Source organism: Aristolochia californica, unplaced genomic scaffold, assembly GCF_029961685.1.
Source record: "Aristolochia californica isolate CCGP_79_NKW_82.1479 unplaced genomic scaffold, dmAriCali1.0.hap1 SCAF_11, whole genome shotgun sequence".
NCBI lineage: Eukaryota > Viridiplantae > Streptophyta > Magnoliopsida > Piperales > Aristolochiaceae > Aristolochia > Aristolochia californica.
This window is the reverse complement of record NW_027181782.1, coordinates 25,021,113-25,044,355: the sequence shown is the minus strand read 5'-3', so window position 1 is coordinate 25,044,355 and position 23,243 is coordinate 25,021,113. Positions and strand designations below refer to the sequence as shown.

The 23,243-nt window shown below is 37.9% G+C and overlaps 1 protein-coding gene across 1 annotated transcript; it reads left to right on the top strand.

The window, feature by feature from the left end:
• The first annotated feature begins 11,778 nt into the window (after positions 1 to 11,778).
• On the top strand, positions 11,779 to 12,882 carry LOC137944674 (phosphoprotein ECPP44-like). The gene is made up of 2 exons (XM_068790389.1): positions 11,779 to 12,109; positions 12,371 to 12,882. Exons 1-2 carry the CDS (start codon positions 11,882 to 11,884, stop codon positions 12,746 to 12,748), a joined length of 606 nt encoding a protein of 201 aa, XP_068646490.1. The 5' UTR covers positions 11,779 to 11,881; the 3' UTR covers positions 12,749 to 12,882.
• The last annotated feature ends 10,361 nt before the right edge of the window (positions 12,883 to 23,243 follow it).

The following is a 23,243-nucleotide window of genomic DNA, read 5'->3' as shown; positions in this document are numbered from 1 at the left end:
TTGAGTGTCTCGAATATTTTATTAGTTAAGTATTTTGACACTTTTGTGGATGATTTTACTCGAGTCACATGGTTGTTTTTGTTTAAGGACAAATCTAAGATTTTTTCCTTTTTTTTTTCATGCCATGGTAAAAACTTAGTTTGGTAAAAACATCCAAGTTTTTCGTTCCAATAATGCCAAAGAGTACCTCTCTGGTGAATTTCTATCCTTTTGTCAAGATCAGGGCATTATCCAACAGACATCATGTGTCTACACCCCTCAACAAAATGGTGTAGCCGAAAGAAAAAATAGACATATGCTAGAGGTAGCCTGTGGCTTGTTCTATTCTATGAATGTGCCTTATTTTTATTGGCCTCATACTATACTTACGGCATGCTTCCTTATTAATTGGTTGTCTTCCTCAATGCTTAAACATAAATCCCCTTATTCATTATTATTTCCTGAAGAAGACATTGTCTCTCTTCCCTTGAAAGTGTTTGGATGCATATATTTTGTTCATGTCACATCCCTCGAGAAGAGTAAGCTTGATCCTAAATCTCTTAAGTGTATCTTCTTGGGTTACTCTCATACCCAAAAATGTTATGCCATCTATAATCCCTCTATTCAGAAGTTACTTATCTCTAGGGATATTACTTTTTTAGGATACACTTCTTACAAAGATGTTCCTCCGCGACTCTCTATGGTTCACACAACTCCAAGACTTGTTGTGACACTTGATGCAGATCTTCTTCAACCCCCTAAAGCAACGAACGATGCCACACCTATGGAGTTTATGGATCCCTCTTAGGTAAGCCCACCTTCACCTATCATCTTTGGCCACAATTTGATCATAGCTCTACGAAAAGAGGCTAGGACTTGCACTAGGCCCTCCACTTCTCATCCTATATAAAATTTTGTTTCTCGCCATCAGTTATCTTCTTCTTTTTGTCAATTTCTTGCATCCATCGCCTCTTTATCTATCCCACAGTCATATCAGGAGACTTTGAAACATTCAGGATGGAAGACATCAATGGAAGAAGAAATGAATGCTTTATATGAGAATCAAACATGGACTTTGGTTTCCCTTCCTTCTGCGAAGAAACTCGTTAACTGTAAATGGGTTTTTACCATCAAGCACAATCCCGATGGTTTCATGGCTCATCTTTTTTATTTTATTTTTTATTTTTTGATAAAGTTTCATGGCTCATCTTAAAACCCGTCTTGTTGCCAAAATCTACACTCAGTGCTATGGAGTTGATTATGAGAAAACCTTCTCCCCGGTGGCCAAGTTAAATTTGGTATGAATTCTATGATCACTTGCTATAAATTCTTCTGGGCTAGTATATCAACTCGATGTGAAAAATGCCTTTTTAAATGGTGATATTAAGGAGGAGATCCATATGCATCAACCACCTAGTTTTGTGGTTGAGGGGGAGTTGATATGCAAACTGAAGATATAACTATACGGCTTAAAACAGTCTCCTCGGGCTTGGTTCGATAAATTTAACCAAGCTATGTTGCGGTTTGGGTTCCATAGATGCTCAGTTAATCATTCTGAATTTGTCTAGGACACCTCGAAGGGAAGTGAATTATATATTATAGTCTTAATTGGCAACGATGCGAAAGGAATACAAGAAAAAACTAATATATGCAAGGAATTCAAAATAGAAGACTTTGGACTTCTGAAATATTTTTTGGGTATGGAGGTCTTCTAGGAAAAACATGAGATCATCTTATCTAAGAGGAAATATGTTCTTGATCTACTTGAAGACACAAAGATGATGGGATGTTGACCAATAGATATTCCTGTGGATGCTAACACCAAGTTGTGTGTAAGCTCCAACGAAGATGTGAATGCTGAAAAATATCAGAGACTTGTTGGAAAAATCATATATCATACATGAACTAAACTAGATTTAGCATATGCCATAAGTTTGGTTAGTCAGTACATGCATAAGCTACAAGTTATTCACTGGAAAACTCTGGAGAGAATCCTCTAATACTTCAAGGGTACTCCTGGCAAGGGACCTTCTATATAAATGTCACGTGCACCTCAACATTGAAGGATTTGCGGATGCTACTTGGGTTGGATCACCTGATGACAAAAAATCTACCTTTGGGTATTGTACCTTAGTTGGAGGGAACTTAGTTACATGGAGGAGGAAAAAATAGAATGTGGTTTCTAGATCCAGTACTGAAGCAAATACAGAACTATGGCCCATGCAGTTAGTGAACTTTTATGGATCAAATCTCTTCTCATTGATTTAGGGTTCCACAAAAAAACCCCTATGGAACTCTATTCTGACAGCCAGGCAGGCTATTCACATAACTTCAAATCCAGTCTTCCACGAGAGAACAAAACATATTGAGGTAGATTATCACTTCATATGAGAAAATTTTCAAGTTGGCATTATTTCTCTTAAACATGTTTCATCTCAAGGACAAATAACGGATATACTCATGAAATAGGTAACATTACTTCATCTCCAACATGAACTTCATGTTAGTCAACTACATGAACTTTATCTTTGGACTTGGTGTTAGGGGGGTTAGTCAACAAAACAAAAATTTGATCTTCATCTTCATCTTCATCTCATGCATCTACATGATCTTCATCTTCAAAATGGGTGTTAGTGTGGACAAGTTCTATGTCCACTAGAAAATAATTTCCAGTATTAGTGCCCCCAAATGAGGAAAACACAAAAAATAAGAGAATTAGTAGTTTATCAAGTATACTTAATTAAAATATAATACTTAAACATTAAATTAGGTAAAATAAACATTATTACTACACGAATAACTAATTTAATGTATAACTAAAATATATTAATGTACTAATTAATTTAATTATATATTATATTAGTTAAAGATCACTGTTTATTGTACATTAATATAGTAATTACGCGAGTCAATTAACTGTGCACATGATTAATCATAAAAAATAAATAAATAACGTTAAAAATAACATAAACGAATATAATACATTTAAGTTATTAACTTATTGATAATATATAGTATTCTTTAACATAAAAAAGTCATGATCAAACAGGAAAATTCTATCAAATACTAACTTTAACACACTATATATTTTAACATATTATTAATTAAAAATATTTTTCCATTAAATTTAAAACCATTTATTTTATTAATTATAAACATGAGTTAATTAAACTCGGTGCTCAATTAAATTTTCCCTAACTTAGGAAAAATTGGTGAACGGTGCTTCGTCTTCCTCTTCCCGGCACCGAACAGTTCGGGAGATCAACTTCTTCTTCTCCCCCTCGCCTAAGCAGTATTCCGAGCTAACTCGGACTAGGTTGAGGCGCTCGAGTAGAAAAGTTTTTTTTCGCAAGATGTCGTCATCTTCGAACAGCACAGGGCAGTCTTCTCCGAACGGCAACTCGACAGGAGATCACGGAGAAAAGTGGCTATCGTCTTCTTCGGCAACGATGCCAATAGAGCTCTTGCTGAATGGGGAAATCGATGCCCAGTCGAAGTAGAAATTATGCAATTGATGCCCAAATGTCAAAATCGAAGAAAATCGGAAGACCGAGAGTGGGCGAGTTCGAGAGAAGACCGAGAGACGGAAGCCAGAGAAGAGAGGGAGCAGAGATAGAGGCCGGAGAGGAGAGTCCGAGAGAAGAGAGGGAGCAGAGACGTCGAGGGTATAATACGGTTGATCTTCATCTCGGACTTCAAGTTGACTAACTCCCTTTAGGGGGGGTTAGTGCACATGACTCAGGACATGATCTTCATGCGCATTATGCAGTTCATGTCCTGATGTCGTTAGGGAGCGTCGAAATTCATGTAATGTACATGAAGATACATGACTCAAGAGTTCATGTCTCAAGAGTTACGGGCGAAAAGTGCTTTCAGCCCGATTTTGAGAATCATCTACATGACTCTCGCGCGGGCTCTCTCTCGGCGAGCGGGGCTGTCTCTCGGAGTGCTCTCTGCCGCACACCCTCTCTGCCATTTCATTTCCACAACCCTCTCTCGGTCCACAACCCTCTCTCGGTGTTGCCGCAACCCTCTCTTGTTCCGGAGCCCTCTCTCGGTGTTGCCGCAACCCTCTCTCGGTGTTGCCGCATCCCTCTCTCGTTTCGTCGCCGGCCGTCACCGTTGCCTACTAGCCCGTCCCTGTCGCCATCGTCGTTGCCCGCCGTCGTCGTTGGCCGTCGCCGTCGCCTACTAGCCCGTCCCCGTCGCCATCGTCGTTGCCCTTTGGCTCGCAGCTGAGGAAGACGACGATGGTTTAATTTTTCCTAAGTTAGGAAAAATTAAACTATCTTCATAAAAATTATTAATTTATAATTTTTATTTATAACTAATTATTTTAATTTATTTAATATATTTATTTTACAGTTACTATATTAAAATAGTGATTTAATAGTCATAATTAAAATATTGTTAAAATAAATATTTGATAAATTATTTTTGGCATAATTATCCGATTGCTATAGTTAATTAAACCAATAGTTTTAAATTTTGTGATAATATATTAATAATTAATAATACATAAAATATATTATGTACAAATATATAGTGTGTTAAAGTTATGATTAGATCAATTTTTTCTCTTAAATTATTCATTTTTAGGTTAAAGTATATCATATGTTATTAATAAATTAATAACTCAACGTATTACTTTCGTTTTTGTTATTTATAATGTTATTTATTTATTATTTATAATTAATCATGTAGGTATTTCATTGGCTCATGTAATTACCATATTAATGTACAATAAAATATCTAATTAAATTAATAAATATATTAGTATATTTAATTATACATTAAATAATTTATTCGTGTAGTAATAATGGTTGTTTTACCTAATTTGGGGTTTAAGGATTATGTTGTAATTAAGTGCACTGTAAAGGTTTAGAAATTCTCTTATTTTTTATGTTTTTCTCATGTTGGGGCACTAACACTGGAAACTGTTTTCCAGTGCACATGAAGTCGTCAACACTAACACAAATTCTTACCTGATCTTCATGTACATGACATGACATGATCTTCATGTACATGACATGACATGATCTTCATGTTGGACATGACTTGATCTTCAAGAATCCACTTTGGGGCACTAACCCCCCCTTAGTGTTGATGACTTCATGTGCACTGGAGAACAATTTCCAGTGTTAGTACCCCAACATGAGAAAAACATAAAAAACAAGAGAATTCCTAAACCCTTATAGTACACTTAATTACAATATAATCCTTAAACCCTAAATTAGGTAAAACAATCATTATTGCTACACGAATAAGTTATTTAATGTATAATTAAAATATATTAATATATTTATTAATTAAATTAGATATTTTATTGTGTATTAATATGGTAATTACATGAGCCAAAGAAATACGCACATGATTAATTACAAGTAATAAATAGATAATGTTATAAATAACAAAAACGAAAGTAATACGTTTAGTTATTAATTTATTAATAGCATATGATATACTTTAACCTAAAAATGAATGATTTAAGAGGAAATATTGATCTAATCATAACTTTAACACACTATATATTTGTACGTAATATTAATTAATAATAAATTTCCTTTTAACTTGTATATTAAATTTGAAACCATTCATTTTATTAAATAAAAATGTGTTAACTAAAAAAAAATTTGATCAAATGCTTGATTTAACAATATCTTAATTACCACTATTAAATCACTAATATAGTACAATAATTAAAAAAATAAATATAATGATTAAATAAAGAATTATTTTATTAAAAACATAATATGGCTTTTTTACTTAGTATTAATTAATAATATATTTCCAAAAAAATAAAATAATTAATCGGTCAAATGTATATTGCAACTATATTTTATTTTCCAGACTTAAATATCTCGTTTAATATAGTAATAAAATTTAATAAAAATAATATATAAATAAATATACAACTTTATTAATAACGTATGAAAGATTATTCTAATAACCAGTTTGTGATTAGTATTAAAATCATCAAATTATAAGTTTAGTACATAAGAACAACACATGTTCAAAAACAATAAAGCTACAATCATCAGTTATCATTCCACAAGCAAGTTGCTAGATCATCTCTAAATGTGCGGCTCTTGTGGATTCTAATGCTCGCTGACTCCTAAAGCTTATTGATTGGGTATCCTCTTCCACAAGACCATCGCTATCATCGTTGTCTGTATCATCCGTTGCACCTAATTGGACCCCATCACCTCCTCCACCGAACTCGTCATCCGAATCATCATCTTCCAAATCAAATATATCATTGTAATCCTCTCCACGTATATAATTGTGCAATATGCAACAAGCAATGACAATTTTTTTCTACATCTTAAAAGAAAATGGAGGAGTGCCTTTCAACATTTGAAATCGAATTTTTAAAGCACCAAAAGTTCTCTCAATAGTATTCCACAAAGACGAGTGTCTTCGATTAAACAATTCTTTTTCATTCCTAGGAATATTATCTCCAAATTCTTGCAAATGATACCAAGTTCCTCGATATGGAGCCAAAAATCCTAGTAGATTTGCATAACCAGCTTCGACTAGATAATATTTACTTACAATACAAAATATTTTTTATATAAAATAAATAAAGATAAAATAGATAAAAGATTACTGCATAAAAATTTATTATTTACCTTCAGGTACAAATAGTCTATTTCGGTGAGTCAATGCGTCCTTCAGTACACGAGAATCAGCTGCTGATCCTTCCCATCCAGCTAGTACATAAGTGAATTGCATGTCGAATGTACATGCTGCCATCACATTTTGTGAGAGATAGCCCCTTTTGTTCCAAAACCTTAGTTGTTCTTCAAGTGGAATGTTCGCTTTGATATGCGTTCCATCAATAGCCCCAATACAATCCTAATTATATAATTTTAATTAGTATTGACTAAATTTGTATTAGTAATCTAAATTTGTTTAGTTAGAGGGCAAGTGATGTTACCTTGAAGTATGGATAAAACATTGAATTGTTTAAAATCCTCGAGTGTGTGCGTTCTGAAGGCTGTTTGATGTAATCAGAGTGAAGTTTGAGAATAACATCCAACACCTTGTTGAAATATTTACTTATGGTCCTGTTCGATCTATCAAACATCTCTGTTGTGACACTAAAGGCTTGTTATTGACCAACAGTTAGGAGGAAATAGGCAAGTTGTTCTTCCACTGAGATGGTCTTTGTGGCTGATAAAAACCCTCTGCTATTAAGTATTTTTGTCAATTTGTGAAATACAATTTGATTCATCCTGTAAATTTTTCGAAATTTAATAGGAGATTTGTCTAAGGCCTTTTGCAAATGCAACAGACCATTCATCCTACAAGAACGTGGTACACCTCTATTGCAATGGCATAGATAGTATCTTGCTATGACTACAATAATACATGCCAATCTAACCATAGTTACATCCCTTTCTTTTTCTGTCATAATAGCCATGAGAATCTGCAAATTTAATCTTCTAAAAGTCATAAACAAAAATAAACATCAATCTTCAATCATAATATATTCATCCACACTCAACAATCATATTCATAACAATGAAATTCCTTAATTGACGACAGCCATACTCATCCACCATATTATCCACATAATATATTAACACAACAAACATATTAAATAAAAACCTTAACCATACTGATAAGTCTTGCAACGTTATAATTCAAACATCGTCTTTAATGCATAACAATTTCCCAAAAATGATACTATACTTAAAACGCATTACAAATATTTGCTTGCACAATATTTAAGCCACCCAACCCGCTCTTCCACTGTCATCGCCACAAACTTGGCCTTCTTACTTGGCATATCCAACCATTCAGGAGCGTCATACTTCATTTCGTCCGACAGGTCTTGGATTTCCCTGAGGGCATTGACACAATCTGTTTCGACATCACGCTCGTTATGCTTCATAACACTATTCATTGTTTGAGCGATTTGGCTCATTGCATCAATTAATTGTCTACTTTCTTCAGTGGGCAATTTGCTTCTCTTTCTACGATGACCTGAAGATGACCCTTTACTTCTACGAGATTGATCCATTGTCGAATCATTTCCGCTAATGAATTACGGTGGAGTTTCCCTAACTACTTCAACATTGTCGGGCTCATCCATCGGGATAGGAGCTGACTCATGGATGAGTTCATCGCCCAGATCTATAGGAGTTGTATTACCAGACCCTACGGCTATTGAGTTTCCCACTACCAAAGCCAATTTGTCGTAATGGGGGCAACCTTGTTGTCTATACTTTTCAGCATCTTTATGCTCCTACAAGAATAAAACATCATTTAGACGACTTGGAATAGAGTTCTAATAATGCGAAACAATACAAACTGTTTTACAATACATCATGATTTACTGACCTTAATGCAGTGTCGCCATACAGAATGACATGCAGTAACTCATTGTGTGGTTACATCCTAACCGAACCCACAAGTGTTGAGACAGCTCGTTACCATTTGATATGTTTTCTTCCATAATCTTGTTTGATACTTAAGCTGTTCAACAATTTTTTTATTGATTGCATCTTCATTGAACTTATTCACACATTCCGTATATATCTCATGCTTCCAAACCCCATTGGGAACCTTGTTCCCTATATTTACCTGCTTGACTAAAAGATCGAGCATTTTGTAGTCTTCTTCAAAGTTCCAAAAGTCATATGATCGACCACTTGGTCGTCTTCTTACAACCATTTATAATTTAAATCCGAGATTGTCCACATGAAAAACACTTTATCAGACAACCATTACCTGTCACAAAAACAAAAACCACAAATAAGAAAATATCATGTGGTGGATATTTATAACACCCGAATCTCCACAACACATGGCAAAAACATTTCATATCACTTCAAAAATTTTAAACAACATTCTAAAACATTCCAAAATTAATCAACTATTTTCATTGCAAATGTACTAAACAATGCAAACACACACACATCAAGTCCAAATTCACCGAACATCGTTGGTAGAGCCCCATATGACTACGAACTGTACCTCGTCAGTGATGGGGGTCAGGTTTCGTTGGCTAATGGATGCCCGACTAGGCGACTCAACCTTGTTTGAACTGGACTAAACACCGTAAACTCTAAACCGTAATTGAGAACCTTAAAAAAAACCCTAGTAAACCCTAAACCCTCAACCCTTAAAACCCTAAACCCTAAACCTTAAACCCTAACCCCTAACCCTAGACCCATACCCCCTAAACCTCCTAAACCTTAATTCTAGAACTTAAACAAAAAACCCTAGATCTTAAAAATCTTAAAAGCCCCAAACCCTACACCCTAAACCCTATCACCCAATCAACCTTAACTAAAAAAAAATTGAAAAAAAACTAAACCCTAATTCCAAAACCTAAACCCTATCAATACCATAAATCCTTAACCCTAAACACTTAACCCCTAAATACAAAGCACCAAACCCTAAAAACACTAAACCCTAACCCTTATAAAAATTTTAGACCCTAAATCGTAACACTAAATCCCACAATTATGAACACATAACCCCAAATTAGGCACTAAAACTAAAATTAAATCAAATACAATACTCATTTAATCAGAAAAAAATTAGGGTTTAGTCATACCTTCTGAAATTTGGGGAAATTTGAAGCTGAAAGGTGAAATCGAAGCCGAATGGGGAAATCGATGCTGAATCGAAGTAGAAATTAAGAAATCAAAACGCAAATTCAAAATCGAAGAAAATCGAAACCGAAATAGAGGAAATCGAACGAAATTGGGAGGTATTTTGGGGGAAAAGAGAATAGCGAGAGGGAGAAGGGAGTGAGAGGCCGAAGGGAGAAGAGAGGGAGAAGAGAGGGAGAAGAGAGAGAGAGAGAAGACAGGGAGGCCGAGAGGGATAAGAGAGAGGGAGAAGCGAGCGGGTGGTTCAGAGGGAGAGCAAGTCCGGGATGGAGAGGACGCTGAAAGGACGTTTGCAGCGAGAGGTGGAGGCCGTAGAGAGGAAGACCAGAGAGAGACGATGGAGACGAGAGAGGGAGCAAAGGGCTCGGGGTTTAGGGAGACGAGAGAGGGGGTGGTGCAGGAGATAGGGCCAAAACAAAAACGAGAAATGAGGAGAGAGAGTGAGAGGGTGTGCGGGAGAGAGAGAGGGGGGGGGGGGAATAAAATCGTCAAGGGTTTGAACCCTGATTGTTTCATGTGGATGAATGACAAATATGGGCGGAAACCACATTTCATCTCTTACGCCTTGGACATGATTTTCAAAATCATGTTAGTCATGTACATGACTTGAAGTCTGGCTCTCCACTAACGACCTCAAGAGATGAACTGAGTAATACGGCTGAAGTTCATCTCTTGAGTCAAGTTGACTAACCCCCCATAATGGGATCCTAAATCTTATGAAATCCTATAAAAAATTGGATGGTATTATATCCATCGACAATACCCTTTTTCACACATATTGATTGATAATGAATAACTAAATCTTATAATATAAATTAAATTATTTATGACGAAAGCAAGACTACCAAAGGCAAAATAGAGATGCAACAAGATTAATTTGCAAGTAATTGATCAGCTCCTTTCAATCAAGTATGATGTTCAAAACATGCCCCACTTATGGGACCATGGTTATCTTTAACTTTTTAAGGTTTCAGAAAAGTTGAATACTAGAACAATATGACTATTTATGAAGAACAGATATTTTGTTCACATGGGAACTCTTGAGAAACAAGTATTCACAACTAAGAGACATGATTACCACTAAATGAATCGCAGCAACAGATGAAGTTGACCTCTACAAGTTGCTGTGATAAGAATTGCTAGATTTGGACCTTGTGTTTACAGAAAAAACACAAAAAATGACTTTGTCTAGAGTGAATATTTACTGAATTTACTTCTTGGGAACACAATCCTCATCACTGTCTTGTCCAATTTGAACAAATTAATGGACATTAGTGCCAGTGATGCCTCGTTACATGATAATGCAAGGACATTTCACGTGCCCTTGCACCACCTTCTACGTATCTTATTGTTATTATTATTGCTATGTGAAATCGAGTTCCAAGGAAAAAAAACACAAAGAAGACGTAGGTGACAGCCTTGGCATCTCTATTTCTGAGGGTGGAAAAAAAGATTAAAGAGAAGTTAGGCAAAAGCAAAAGCAACCATAACCAGCTTTGTGAGTCTTCCATTCCCAATGTAAGGAGGACCCACCTCTCATGTGGGGTGGGCCCAACCTATTTTTAACTAAAGATCAATTTAGTCATTAGATGTTCTATAACATTTTACTAGATTTAACAATTGCTATATATACATTTAAAAAAAAAAAAAAAAAAAAACGGGAATCTTGGTAGCCTGATTAATGGGCATTGATGAGCACCCGAAAGTGTACCCGGCCCATTAAAAAATTGGTGAGGAATGATGATGGCTCTCTCCCACTTTTCAAAGAATGTCATTTCCCCTTCCAATCCGTGGAAAAGGAAAAGCGAGTCACCCCGAAAGAAGCCGACATCCAACCGACACTCCCAATCCCCTCCGGCTTCCACCCCAAAGTAAAGTTCTTATAAAATCGATACATTTCCTCCGCCGTACGGATCAACGCTCATTTTTCCTGACACGTGTCCCCCCTCAATATGCCCAACACCGACCTTCCAGATTCCTCTCCTTCTTACGAGAAGCCAACCATTCTGGGTCCCATAGAGAACACGTGTGTCCTCTCTCATTGGCTGACGGTTCAGAAGTCGGTCTCTTGATTGCCTCAATCCTCGCCCTTAATTTATATTTCCCCTTCGCGTCGGATGCGCGTGGAGCTCCGAAGTTCCTCACTATAAAACCTGACGCCGTTCCTTTTCTTTCATTCATCCTACGCTCCGAGAGCAGTTTCTATTACTTTCATTTCACCTCACGAATCAATTTTCCTTCAAACCTTAGGTTTCCTTTTCTTTTATTTGATCATGGCGGACGAGCAGCGACAAGAGGCTCCTGTGGAGGCCACGGACCGTGGGTTGTTTGATTTTTTGAAGAAGGACGATGTAGAGAAGAAGGAAGAGGCCGCGGTTGCCACCGACTTTGAGAAGGTGCATGTCTCTGAGCCGGCGGATAAGAAGGTGGAGGAGGAGGAGAAGAAGCCCGGTTTGGTTGAGAAGTTTACCCGATCAAACAGCAGCAGCTCCAGCAGCTCTGTAAGACCTTTTTTTTTTTTTTTTCCTGTTTCTTTTTCGATTTATTGTTTCTTTCCTTTTTCTGCTTTTTAGTGGAGTCTGTTCGACTGTTGCATGATCGCTACCGTCACTTTGTGGGACCCACTGTTATCTTTAGCGGTGGCTGGCCCCAGTTATCTCATTAGACGTCGATGTCGTTCTTGCTTATTCGGAGTTCCTTGCCTGGTTTCTCATCACTGTGTTTTTTTTTTTTTTATTAATTTGCATGAAAATATCTTGTAGTCTGACGAAGATGGCGAGAAAAAGAAGAAGAAGAAGGGACTGAAGGATAAGATCAAGGGGAATGTTTCCGGTGAGAAGGAATCTGAAGCCAAGCACGAGGATACCTCAGTGCCCATCGAGAAAATCGACGAGCCTCACCCACAAGCCAGCGATGAGAAGAAGGGCTTCCTGGAAAAGATCAAGGAGAAGATTCCCGGCGGGCACAAGAAAACTGAAGGCGAGGTTGTCGAGCCGGTCCTGCCGGTCCCGCCGGTGGTAGCTCACGAAGAGGAGAAAGAGAAGAAAGGCCTGTTGGAGAAGATCAAGGAAAAGCTACCTGGCTACCACAAGAATGGGGAGGAGAAGGAAAAACCCAAGGAGGAGACTGGTACCTATTAGGGGCAGCTCAGACGATCGACGTTACTTTATCAGATTAAACGTTTTCAGGTTGTAATATTTGAGAGGTACTGGGGTGATGGTCATCGTGAACATAATTATATGTTAAAATCTGCCATAGATTATCTTTGTCCTTCTGCTTTTGTTTTGAGAGTGCATGCCGTATGTTGTTTTGTTGTTATATTAAATGAATTGATTGCGTTCTTTTCTTTGCAAAAAAAACCTTAAAGACCTCATCTTGCTCGGTACTGATCGATAGGAAGACTATTTGATCGGAAAGTTGAAGAAATGGGTGGAGTAGGTACTGTTCATATACCTCTCTTGACAGCATCTACAGGCTGGACTCTGCAGAAAAGGCTCTTGGAATTTGGACAGAGAAGGGTCAGTAAGGTGATGGGGCGACCCATCTTGGAGCCCTTTACAGGGATTAATTTATTAGGAGAAGTACGTGGACTGCACGTAAAGCCCTCAACCCCCCTCCACTCATTCACATGTGGCAAGGAACATTTAATCAGTGAACAGGATTGATATGCATCGGAGGTAATGAATTATTAAATGTTCCTGGCGGAGCTTAGCCTAATTTTGTCCACTCTGAACGTGGCGCGTTCATGAATCGAAGAAAACGACCTCGATGGCTGTGGGATTCATCTTCTCACCCGTTCCGTCAGGTCATGATACACCACCTCGGCAAAGCTTGGGCTGTAAACAAGAGGCCGGACGGACAATGTTACGTAGGGTATGTGAGTTTAATTTTAAACTCAGTAAAAATTAAAAAATATTTCAAGGAAGTCAATAAATATGGGACCACGTCGAAGTTATTCTTTTTCTCTGATTTATATGAAGGAGATGAGATATGCTACTTGCATGCAGTAGAATGCACGTCATACAAGGGAGCTGTCAATGGGACCTATTCACGTGGAGGAAACCGATTCCTTTTATGGCTCCCCTCTCTTGGATAGGGAGCTACCTCGCAGAGTTCAACTCATATGAAAGGTTCGCTATGGCTTTTTGCTGGTCCTTCATATGTCATATTGGAGCCCACGAGGTTTCTCAAGATCTTTCACATGTATCTCACAATAGTTGCTATTGGGTGGAGATCAGATGCAAAAAGAGGAAGAGCAAGGTGAGGGAGGATAAGTCTTATCCATGAGTAGAGGGTGTAGGTCGCCCCTTAAACACTTTTTCGTTGTGCCTCTGGCGGAGGTGAATGGGTTGGTTGAGTCAGCCAAGTCAGACAGTTAAACTAGTAAACCTAGCTTGGTTAACCAGAGTTTAACTCAATTTGTATAAGGTCTCAAAATTTGTCTAAATGCTCAAATTTTAGTGACAATGAACCCATATATTTATTCATATCATATGATTGTAGTTTTTTACAAAAAAAAAAAAAAAAACAATGGTACTTAGTTATTTGGGTACAAAGAGTCGATCCAAATACAGTGGATTGTTAAAACTTAGAATTCCATGATGTATAATCAAAGTAGAAGAGGATTAAGGGGTGATAAGAAGAAGAAGACTTGTGGAGGAGAGAAGGTTTTAGGAGGGGAAGAGGATGAGTGACGGATTTGGAGAAAAGAGGAAGAAGAATAGGGTTTGGATTTAGTCCAAATCCTCCCCCTTAAGCTCTATTTGTAAATGATAAAAAATACTAATTTTACAATTATGCCCTTCACCCTAGTAAGAGTGAAGAAGAGACAAAAAACATAAACTAAATATATTAATGACACTCCTCAAGTTTGGAGGTAATGGCAGTGATTCCAACTTGAAACAAATAACATAGATGTAGTAATAACTTCCCCCATCATGGTGTCCCAAAGATAAGTACAAAACCGGGCACATACTCTCAAAGGGTAGAAATAAGTGATAAAATAGAAGTCGAAACCAACATAAAATGATTTCGAACAAATATAGTGATAATAATCACTAAACAGGGTAGTGTCTATCGTTCACAAGACGACGATAAAAGAGTACCAATAAAAAAGTCTCAATGGATCTAAAAACACCCATAAATATAAAATGGACCAACCAAAGCAACACACAAAAAAAGGTTGGCCAAAGGAGGTAAGTGAAAGTTAAATAAAAGATACTAGGAGCAAGGCCACCAAATAATAAAAGAGTAATGGGTAATGAACGGAAAATAAGGTAAAAAAATCAGGGCCATCATGTGCTTCATTTGTTGAAGTAATTCAAATTCTTCATCATATGAACCAATGTTGACAACAATCAGCAAATAATGAACCCAAAAGAAGCAACCGAGGAGTTCTTCTTCAATAATAATCTCTCAATCAAATAGACACAATAGCAACTACGGTAATGAAGCAATGCCCAAATAACACGTACCAAATATGTAGTTGTATAATAGTGGATAATTGGTGAATAATGAAAGTTCTTAAGAGTAATGAGGACACATGAAATAATCCGTAGTGAATCTATCCTTGAATAAGAAAGATGTGCACCAAAATAATAAGTTGGAACCGAGTAATCAGTTGCCTTTAAGTTGAACCAAGTATAGTTAATCTTCTAAAAAAGAATAACTGAACTGAGTGCTACTGGTTCCGAGAGCAGCTGCAAGGTCTTCTCAAAACAGAGAAGAGTGAATAAAACAATAATGGATGTTGGTTCCACGCTTACTGCATCAGTGATTAATTTAGACACCAAACTGAGAGCTAGCTATATTAAACCAACTAATTAGCAGCTAATGACATAAGTGTCATTTTTCTGAATATAGTCCACATTTAAAGATATAATTATAGAATGAAACCGATTATGAAAGGCAAGATATAAAACCAAAGGCAAAGCTTGATGATTGACCAATTATAGCTTAAAAGGATTTCACCGAGTGATAGGCTGAGTGAGGTTGCTTACTTCATAAGGGGATAAGTACACCGAGTGGTACTCCAACATGTTGTTAATATGTTGCAAGGATTTCTCATAATTAGAGAAGAAACACATGTTTTGAATCTGATCCTAGATCAAAATTTATTTACATACATACTTTTTAAATTTCAAGCATTAAATCAAGTAACTACTTTTTTGGGAAGTTGCCATAATTCAGAATAGGAACACTTCTTCTCTGTGACAAATAAATCAAGGAAAGTTTCTGAAAAAATAAGATGATCTTCTAAAGATTCTTTCCAGATATTGTTTGTTAAAAAATACAAACTTTCCAAGGTAGATCATGAGATACTTTCTTGATTTTATTGATCAATAACAACAACTCAAAAAGTGAAGCAAAAAATTCGGATCTTTGCATGCAATAGGATACCAGTATGACCTTTGGTTATTCCAATGCAAATGTCTCCTTAAATACAAATCAGATTAACATGAAGTTTTCTCCTTCTAAAACTAGAATTAAATACCTTTCATGGAAGTATAGCTTATACTCATAAAATATACTTATTTTGAGGTCAATAATCGATAGATTTCGGACTATGTAATTTGGCTGAACTGAGTACTCTTTCTTCTTTGGCCAGCATGACCATTGATTCTTCCTAGATCGACACAAATTGAAAATTGGTTGAATAGGTAAGAAACTAAACTTCCATAACTTTCTTTTTACATATAATTCTTCATATAAAGTCTCGTAATTGATGGTATAAAATAGCTCAAAAGTTGAAGCTTTTTGCTGCTGCAAAAAACTTTTCTATTGCTTGACCTTTGCTGGTTCAAATGTCGATTTATCTTCCTAGAAAAATCTGATTTCAACGAGTTTTTGGAGTTGGAAAATAGACTCAAATATATTTCCAACGGCATATATTTTGCTATATAAAACATACGGTAAGAGAGTGAAACAACCAATGAAAAATGGGAATTTTAAAAAAATGGGTAAGTAAAAATGAGAAACTCCTATTTTTATTTTTCTTTTTCTTTTTCTTCTTCTTCCTCCCCTTCTTCTCCTATTCTTATCCTTTTCCATCTCAAATCTTTTCCCGCTCCAAACTTAGGATTCCATGATGTATAATCAAAGTAGAAGAGGATTAAGAGGTGATAAGAAAAAGAAGAAGACTTGTGGAGAGAAGGTTTACGAGGATGTTGATTTTCAGGACTCCATGGATTTAGCTCATAGAGAAAAAGGGAGAGAAACCCATTGGGAGAAAACTGGAGGAAGAAGGGTTATGGACTTGATTTTCCTAACCCTTCCCGTGAAGCTCTATTTATAGATTTATGAAACTTCTGCTGTACAATAATACCCCTGGACTTAGGGTTTAGGGTTTTAACCCTGGAACTTAATTACATCAATGCCATCTCTATGAGATGACCCTTTATTTACCATCCTGCCATCATTATATGTGGGCTTATGGGCCTCTCTTTGATTTGTGGGCCTTGAGTCCGTCTTCTATATCTTTTGGTTGCATGGGTCTTCCTTGGTCTTATGGGCTTGGGCCCATCTTCTAATACACTTGGATATGTGGGGCTTCCTTGGTTATGTGGGTTTGGGCCCTATCTTTTAACAGAGGAGAAGAAGAAGAGCGAATTTGGAGAAGGAGAAAGAGGCTAGAGAACTAGGTGTTGGAAGATGGACTCAAGCCCACAAGCTCAAGGCAAGAAACTCACACGTCAAAGGAGTTGCATATGTGTGAAATATGATACTTCACTTAAAGATGGCATAGAGGTGTAAAAATGTGTTCTTTTTGTCTTTTATTTCATCAAGTTGTAGCCCTAAGGGCATTGTAAAGACTATAAATAAAGACATTGGCTAAGAGGTAGAGTATTGAAGCACTCTCCTCTCTTTTCACAAATTCGTCCAGCCCGCATTTTCTCTTTGACGCAAACCTCTTATCCCTTAATCCAAACTCTCTCATTCCACGCCCTTCTTCTTCTCTTCTCCTTTTCTCTTCTTCTTCTTCTTCTTCCTCATTGATCTAAAGTTCCTTTCATGAGATCCTAAATTCTACATGGTATCAGAGCAAGGAGTTTAGGATCCCTATTGATGAAGTTATTATGGAATTTATTCAAGAAGTTGTAAAAGAAGGAGTTCAGTCATGAAGAGATAAGTTCATTCTCTTCTTACTTACATTTTGTTTCCTTTCCTTATTTACATACTCCTCTTTACTGTTTGTCTACTTCTTGAACTTTGAATCACATTAAGTCAAGATAAATCTTTATAGGTTGTGAAGATTTATTTTTATGACTAAATTGATGTTATAATCTTGATCTTCTTGTAAATCAATTACATGTGTGATCAAGATCATTTGTTGTTTGTGTCTTATTAAGATTGATGGTTGAGATTCAATTACCTTTATGTAACTTGGATCAATCTCATTTGAGGTAGAATTCAGTACATGTTGTTGTTACTTCTCCTCCTTAATGTTGCTCATGGGTTTGTGTTATGTTGTTGGATGCCCATTATATGTTTGGTGAAATTCCAGCAGTCATTTACCCTTTGTGGTTTCTTTTGAACTTCAACAATTGAATTTTTTTTACGTTGAAGTATCCCATGAGCTGAAGATAAATTTCTTCTAAGTATCTTGATTTGCCTTTAAATTGTCTCTAAATATTTTTTCTCTCTTGGTTTGTGTTGGAGTTTGGATTAAGTCCTAATTAGTTGCATCTATCTTCTCCTCTTTGTTTTTAAGAATACAAGAGGAATTGAGGGATGGCTGGATTTTATTCTCACTTGCTAAAGGCACAAATTTGTTGTTAATTTGGTGCTTGCTCTCGTGAAGGCAATTGGTGTCTTGTTCTCTATTTTTGGTGACTGACTTGGTCCATGGGTTCTTCAAAGTTAATTGTTATTTGAAGAAGGCCCCTTCCCTTGACCTCCACATTTGACTTGCCTCATCATGGAGAGTGGACACAACAGTAATAAGAGGGATATACACCGTATTACTACGATTCTACTAAGAGGTCTCTCCAATTACCTAAGCTGGTCGCAATCGGTCCGGAAGGTTCTTATGACTCGTGACCTCTTAAGCCACGTTATTAAATTTCCTCTTCCGATTGATGAAGAAGATGAGACCTACCACAAGTGGGTTAAAAATGATAACATGGTGAGGAGTTGTCTTATCAATAGTATGGAAGAGCATGTGGCCAACAATGTGGTTCACTTGGAAACTGCCACGGACATATGGGACACTTGTGCTAAGCTTTACTCAAGTATTGTCTCATTACAAAAAGTATATGATGTTTTATAAAATATGCTGCATACTAAATAAGGAGATAATATTCACGAATTTTTGGCCCGATTTTGGGGCCTTCTCCAGGAATGGAAAATAGCTCTACCATACTCCACTGATATTGCCATTCAAGAATGACAACGAGAAGCCTTGGCAACAATTATTTGCTTATCGAATATTAAACCTTACCTTGAGGTTGCAAAAACTCAGCTTCTAAGTTATTTCGATCTTCCATCCTTCGATGACATTAGTGCTACATTACTTCGGATACCTGATCCATCCCCTCCTCCTATTTATGCCCCATCGGCAATGTTCTACGGCAATTGGGGTACATCTTCATCATACCGAAGACGGGGCAGAAATATGAGAGGGGGTAGAACTATGAGAGGGGCTAAAAATAGAGGTGGTCGAATTGGTCCGAATAATTCCAGTACTGAGCCTCGACTATGCATTTATTGTGGTGGTTAGAACCACCTTGTGGCAACATACTGGAAACTTCATGGCAAGCCTGATTGGGCCACGGCTATCCCTGTCTCTGTTAGCGTTGAGAAACATAAAGATAAGGTTGGATCATCCTTCGAAAATGTGACTCTTATTGCTGAAGACTGTGTTGCATTTCATAAAATGAAGTCCTTCATGGAATCCTCTATTCCTCCATCATCTACTGCTGCTACTACAATTGCCTAAGGTATGCGTTATTCCTTTTCCTCTTAGATCATCGACTCCGGGGCCTTCGAACATCTATCAGGTAACAAACACTTATTGTAGTCCTTATCTCCTTGTTGTCCTCATAAATTCGTTACTATTGCTAATGGTCCCCAAACCAAGGTCCTTGGCAAAGGTTCTGTTATGGACTCAATAGCACACCGAGTCACTTAGAGGAGGAGACAATGACTCAATGACTCAATGAGTCATTGTCTTTTATTTTCATTATTTATGTTGCCTTAGTTTCAATTTTATTGATTATGTAATAAGACTTGAATGTAGGGGTATAGTTGGGTTTTATAACCCTAACCAATCTTGACGTGAATTACCCTATTTAAGGGGTAAGGAAGCAGAATTAAAGTAATTTCAGATTTAGAGTAACTTAGGGTAATTAGGTTCTTGCTCTCTGGTTGTTTGGTGAATACATTGGGGGGTATCTAAGGTGATCGTGAGAGAAGGAAGAAGAGGAATTACCTTTCTCTTCTGAGCTGCAAGAGAAGACTATCTCTTTCACGGAAATTCCAAAAAGGGAGAAGGGTTGGGGTGAATCTAACCAGGAAGGAGGACAAATTCTGGTTGCTGGATTGGTGTTGACATAAAGAGGTAATTCTTAATCTTGTTCCAAGTATTGAAGATTAGAATTCTGTTTCTTTTTACATAAGGTACCAGTATTGCATGGTAGAGGAAACCCTACCTTGACGTGAGTCATAAGAAAGGGGGTTCCACGTTGGGGCCTCAAGGAGCTCCATTAATTCTCTGGTTTCATCCATAATTAAGAAAAGGAAACTCCTTTTCAAGGGAAACAAATTCAGCAAAGAGAACAGGTTGTTCTTGGGTCATTACAGCGAGTCAAACCTCTTAATGTGCTGGATTCATCTATACCTCGTCGAGTTACTATATCCATGGCTAGGGACCATAACAACTTGGTATCAGAGCAGGGTAACACGGCAGAGATGAACACCAATAAATTGTTGGAAGCAATCCTCCAAGGCCAGGCAGAGAATGATAGAAAATTTGCTAGATTGGAGGAGAGGTTCTCTAATATTGATCTCGGTATGGAGACCTTGAATGGAAAGATGGTTAGCATGGAGACTGGTATAACTATTGGAAGGAAAACAATTCCAGAGCAAAGAGGAGGGGACCATTCGTATAACAGAGGGGGAGATGATTTTAATGGGCACACGAGTTTCTCTGGCCAGCAAGGACACTTCAACCCAGGGGGACACTTCAACCAAGGGGGAGGTACTGTTCCTAGGTATACTAAACTTGAATTCCCAACTTATAATGGGTCAGAAGATCCTTTCATCTGGTTGTATCGGTGTGAAATATTTTTTACCCATCAAAGAATTGCATCTTATGATAAAGTCCAGTTGGCTGTCTTCCACTTACTGGGGGAAGCACAACTCTGGTTTCAGCAAGTTGAGGTTGATAGAGAGGTGATCGATTGGGATGTGTTTAAGAATTTATGTTCTCTCCGTTTTGGTCCTTCTGCTTACAGTAACCCTTTGGGGGATTTGGTTTTGTTACGCCAAACTGGCTTAGTGGAGCAATATCAACAACAGTTCCAGGAAAAATTAGCCAGAGCACGTAGTATGGTACATGGGGACCAGCAAGTGGCGCTATTTACAGCAAGCCTTACTGAATCTATGCACCTATTAACTTATCCAACGCTATGAATATAGCCCGTGCTTTAGAAATTCGATAAAAGGTCCAGCACAGACGACCCCCATGGTCAGGGGAGAGGACCACTTCCTCCACCTGGCAGGGCCAACACACTTATCCTCAGGGGGTTCAATCAACAATACCTCCTCCACGCCACATTCTGAGTAATTCTTTGTCCGGGGATACGCGAGCATGCAGTCATCCACCTCAGTACATAAATAAATTGACAAGTACTGAGATGGCGGAAAGGAGGTCTAAAAATCTGTGTTACAACTGTGATGAATAGTTTTGGGCTGGTCATCAGTGCAAAAGGTTGTTTTGGCTTAAAGTGGATGAACTCGATGATCCAGATGATACAGACGAGAGGGTAGAGGACGGGCCACCAAAAATATCTTTGCATGCCATTACTGGGTAGAAATCGCCCAAAACCATGAAGTCAGAGCTCAGGTCTTCAATCGGGAACTCGTGGGACTAGTGGATTTAGGGAGTACCCACAATTTTCTTAGCTTAAATGTGGCTCAGCACCTGCAGTTAAAAATTCTTCCACATCCGACAGCCACAGTCTCAGTGGCCAATGGGGAGAAGGTTCCTAGCTACGGTATCAGTAAGGCGGTAAATTTTTCTATTGGCACCACTTTATTTCATGCTGAATTTTTTGTTATTCCTCTGGCTGGGTTTGATATGGTGTTGGGGATTAAATGGTTGCAAACATTGGGACCCATTCTGTGGGACTTTTCGGTGTTAACAATGAGTTTTGACTGAAGCGGTAGCCAAGTACTCTTACATGGAAGTCATGTGGACAACCAGTAGCACATTCATTCTCTGACAGCCCATGACACACTATACCGCACTATGGCTCCCTCCCTTGAGACACTGTGATCACCGGATATGTTTGAAACCAAATTCTGATATAGTTGTTGTTCGACCGTATCGGTATCCTCACCTACATAAAGATGAGATCGAGAGACAGTGCCAGGCGATGTTACACCAGGGACTTATTCGCAGCAGCAGATCCCCATTCTCGTCACCCGTCTTGCTCTTGAAGAAACATGATGGGACATGGCACTTTTGTGTTGATTATCGGGAATTGAACGCGCAGACAGTAAAAGATAAGTTTCCCATTCCGGTCGTGGAGGAGCTCCTCGATGAGTTACACGGCTCGTGGGTCTTTACCAAACTAGACTTACGGCCTGGATATCACCAGGTTCGCATGCATCCCTCTGACATTCAGAAAACAACATTCCGCACACATCACGACCATTTTGAATTTGTGGTCATGCCATTCGGGTTGTCCAATGCTCCCTCCAATTTCCAGGCACTGATGAACGAGGTATTTAGCTCTTACCTTCGGAAATTCATACTTTTTTTTTATGATATACTTATATATAGCAAGTCTCGAGAGGACCATGTAGACCATTTGAGGATTGTGTTTGATTTATTACGAGCACATCAATTGTATTTGAAGAAATCTAAATGCTCCTTTGGGGCATCTCATGTTGCATACCTTGGCCACATTATCTCACATGTGGGGGTAACGGTGGATCCCGTGAAGATTCAGGTCATTCGTGAGTGCCCTCAACATCAGTCTTGTTTAGCAGTACGTGGTTTCTTGGGTCTTGCAGGATATTTCCAAAAATTTATTCGGAATTACGGTCCTTTGGCAGTACCTTTAACAAACCTCCTAAAAAAGAATTCCTTTCAATGGAACGAGGATGCCACACAGGCCTTTAAGGCGCTTAAAGGTGCTCTGGCCTCTACACCTGTCTTACAGCTCCCGAATTTTGACGACTTATTTGTGGTGGAATGTGATGCTTCGGGTGGGGGCATTGGGGCTGTGTTACATCAACACTCACACCCAATTGCTTATTTCAGTCGACAGTTGGCAGCTCGTTATCAGAACTTAGCAGTTTATGAACGTGAGTTAATCAGGTTGGCCAAGGTGGTCCAGCACTGGAGGCCTTACTTATGGGGTTGTACTTTTCTCATCCATACGGATCATTATAGTTTCAAGTTCTTAC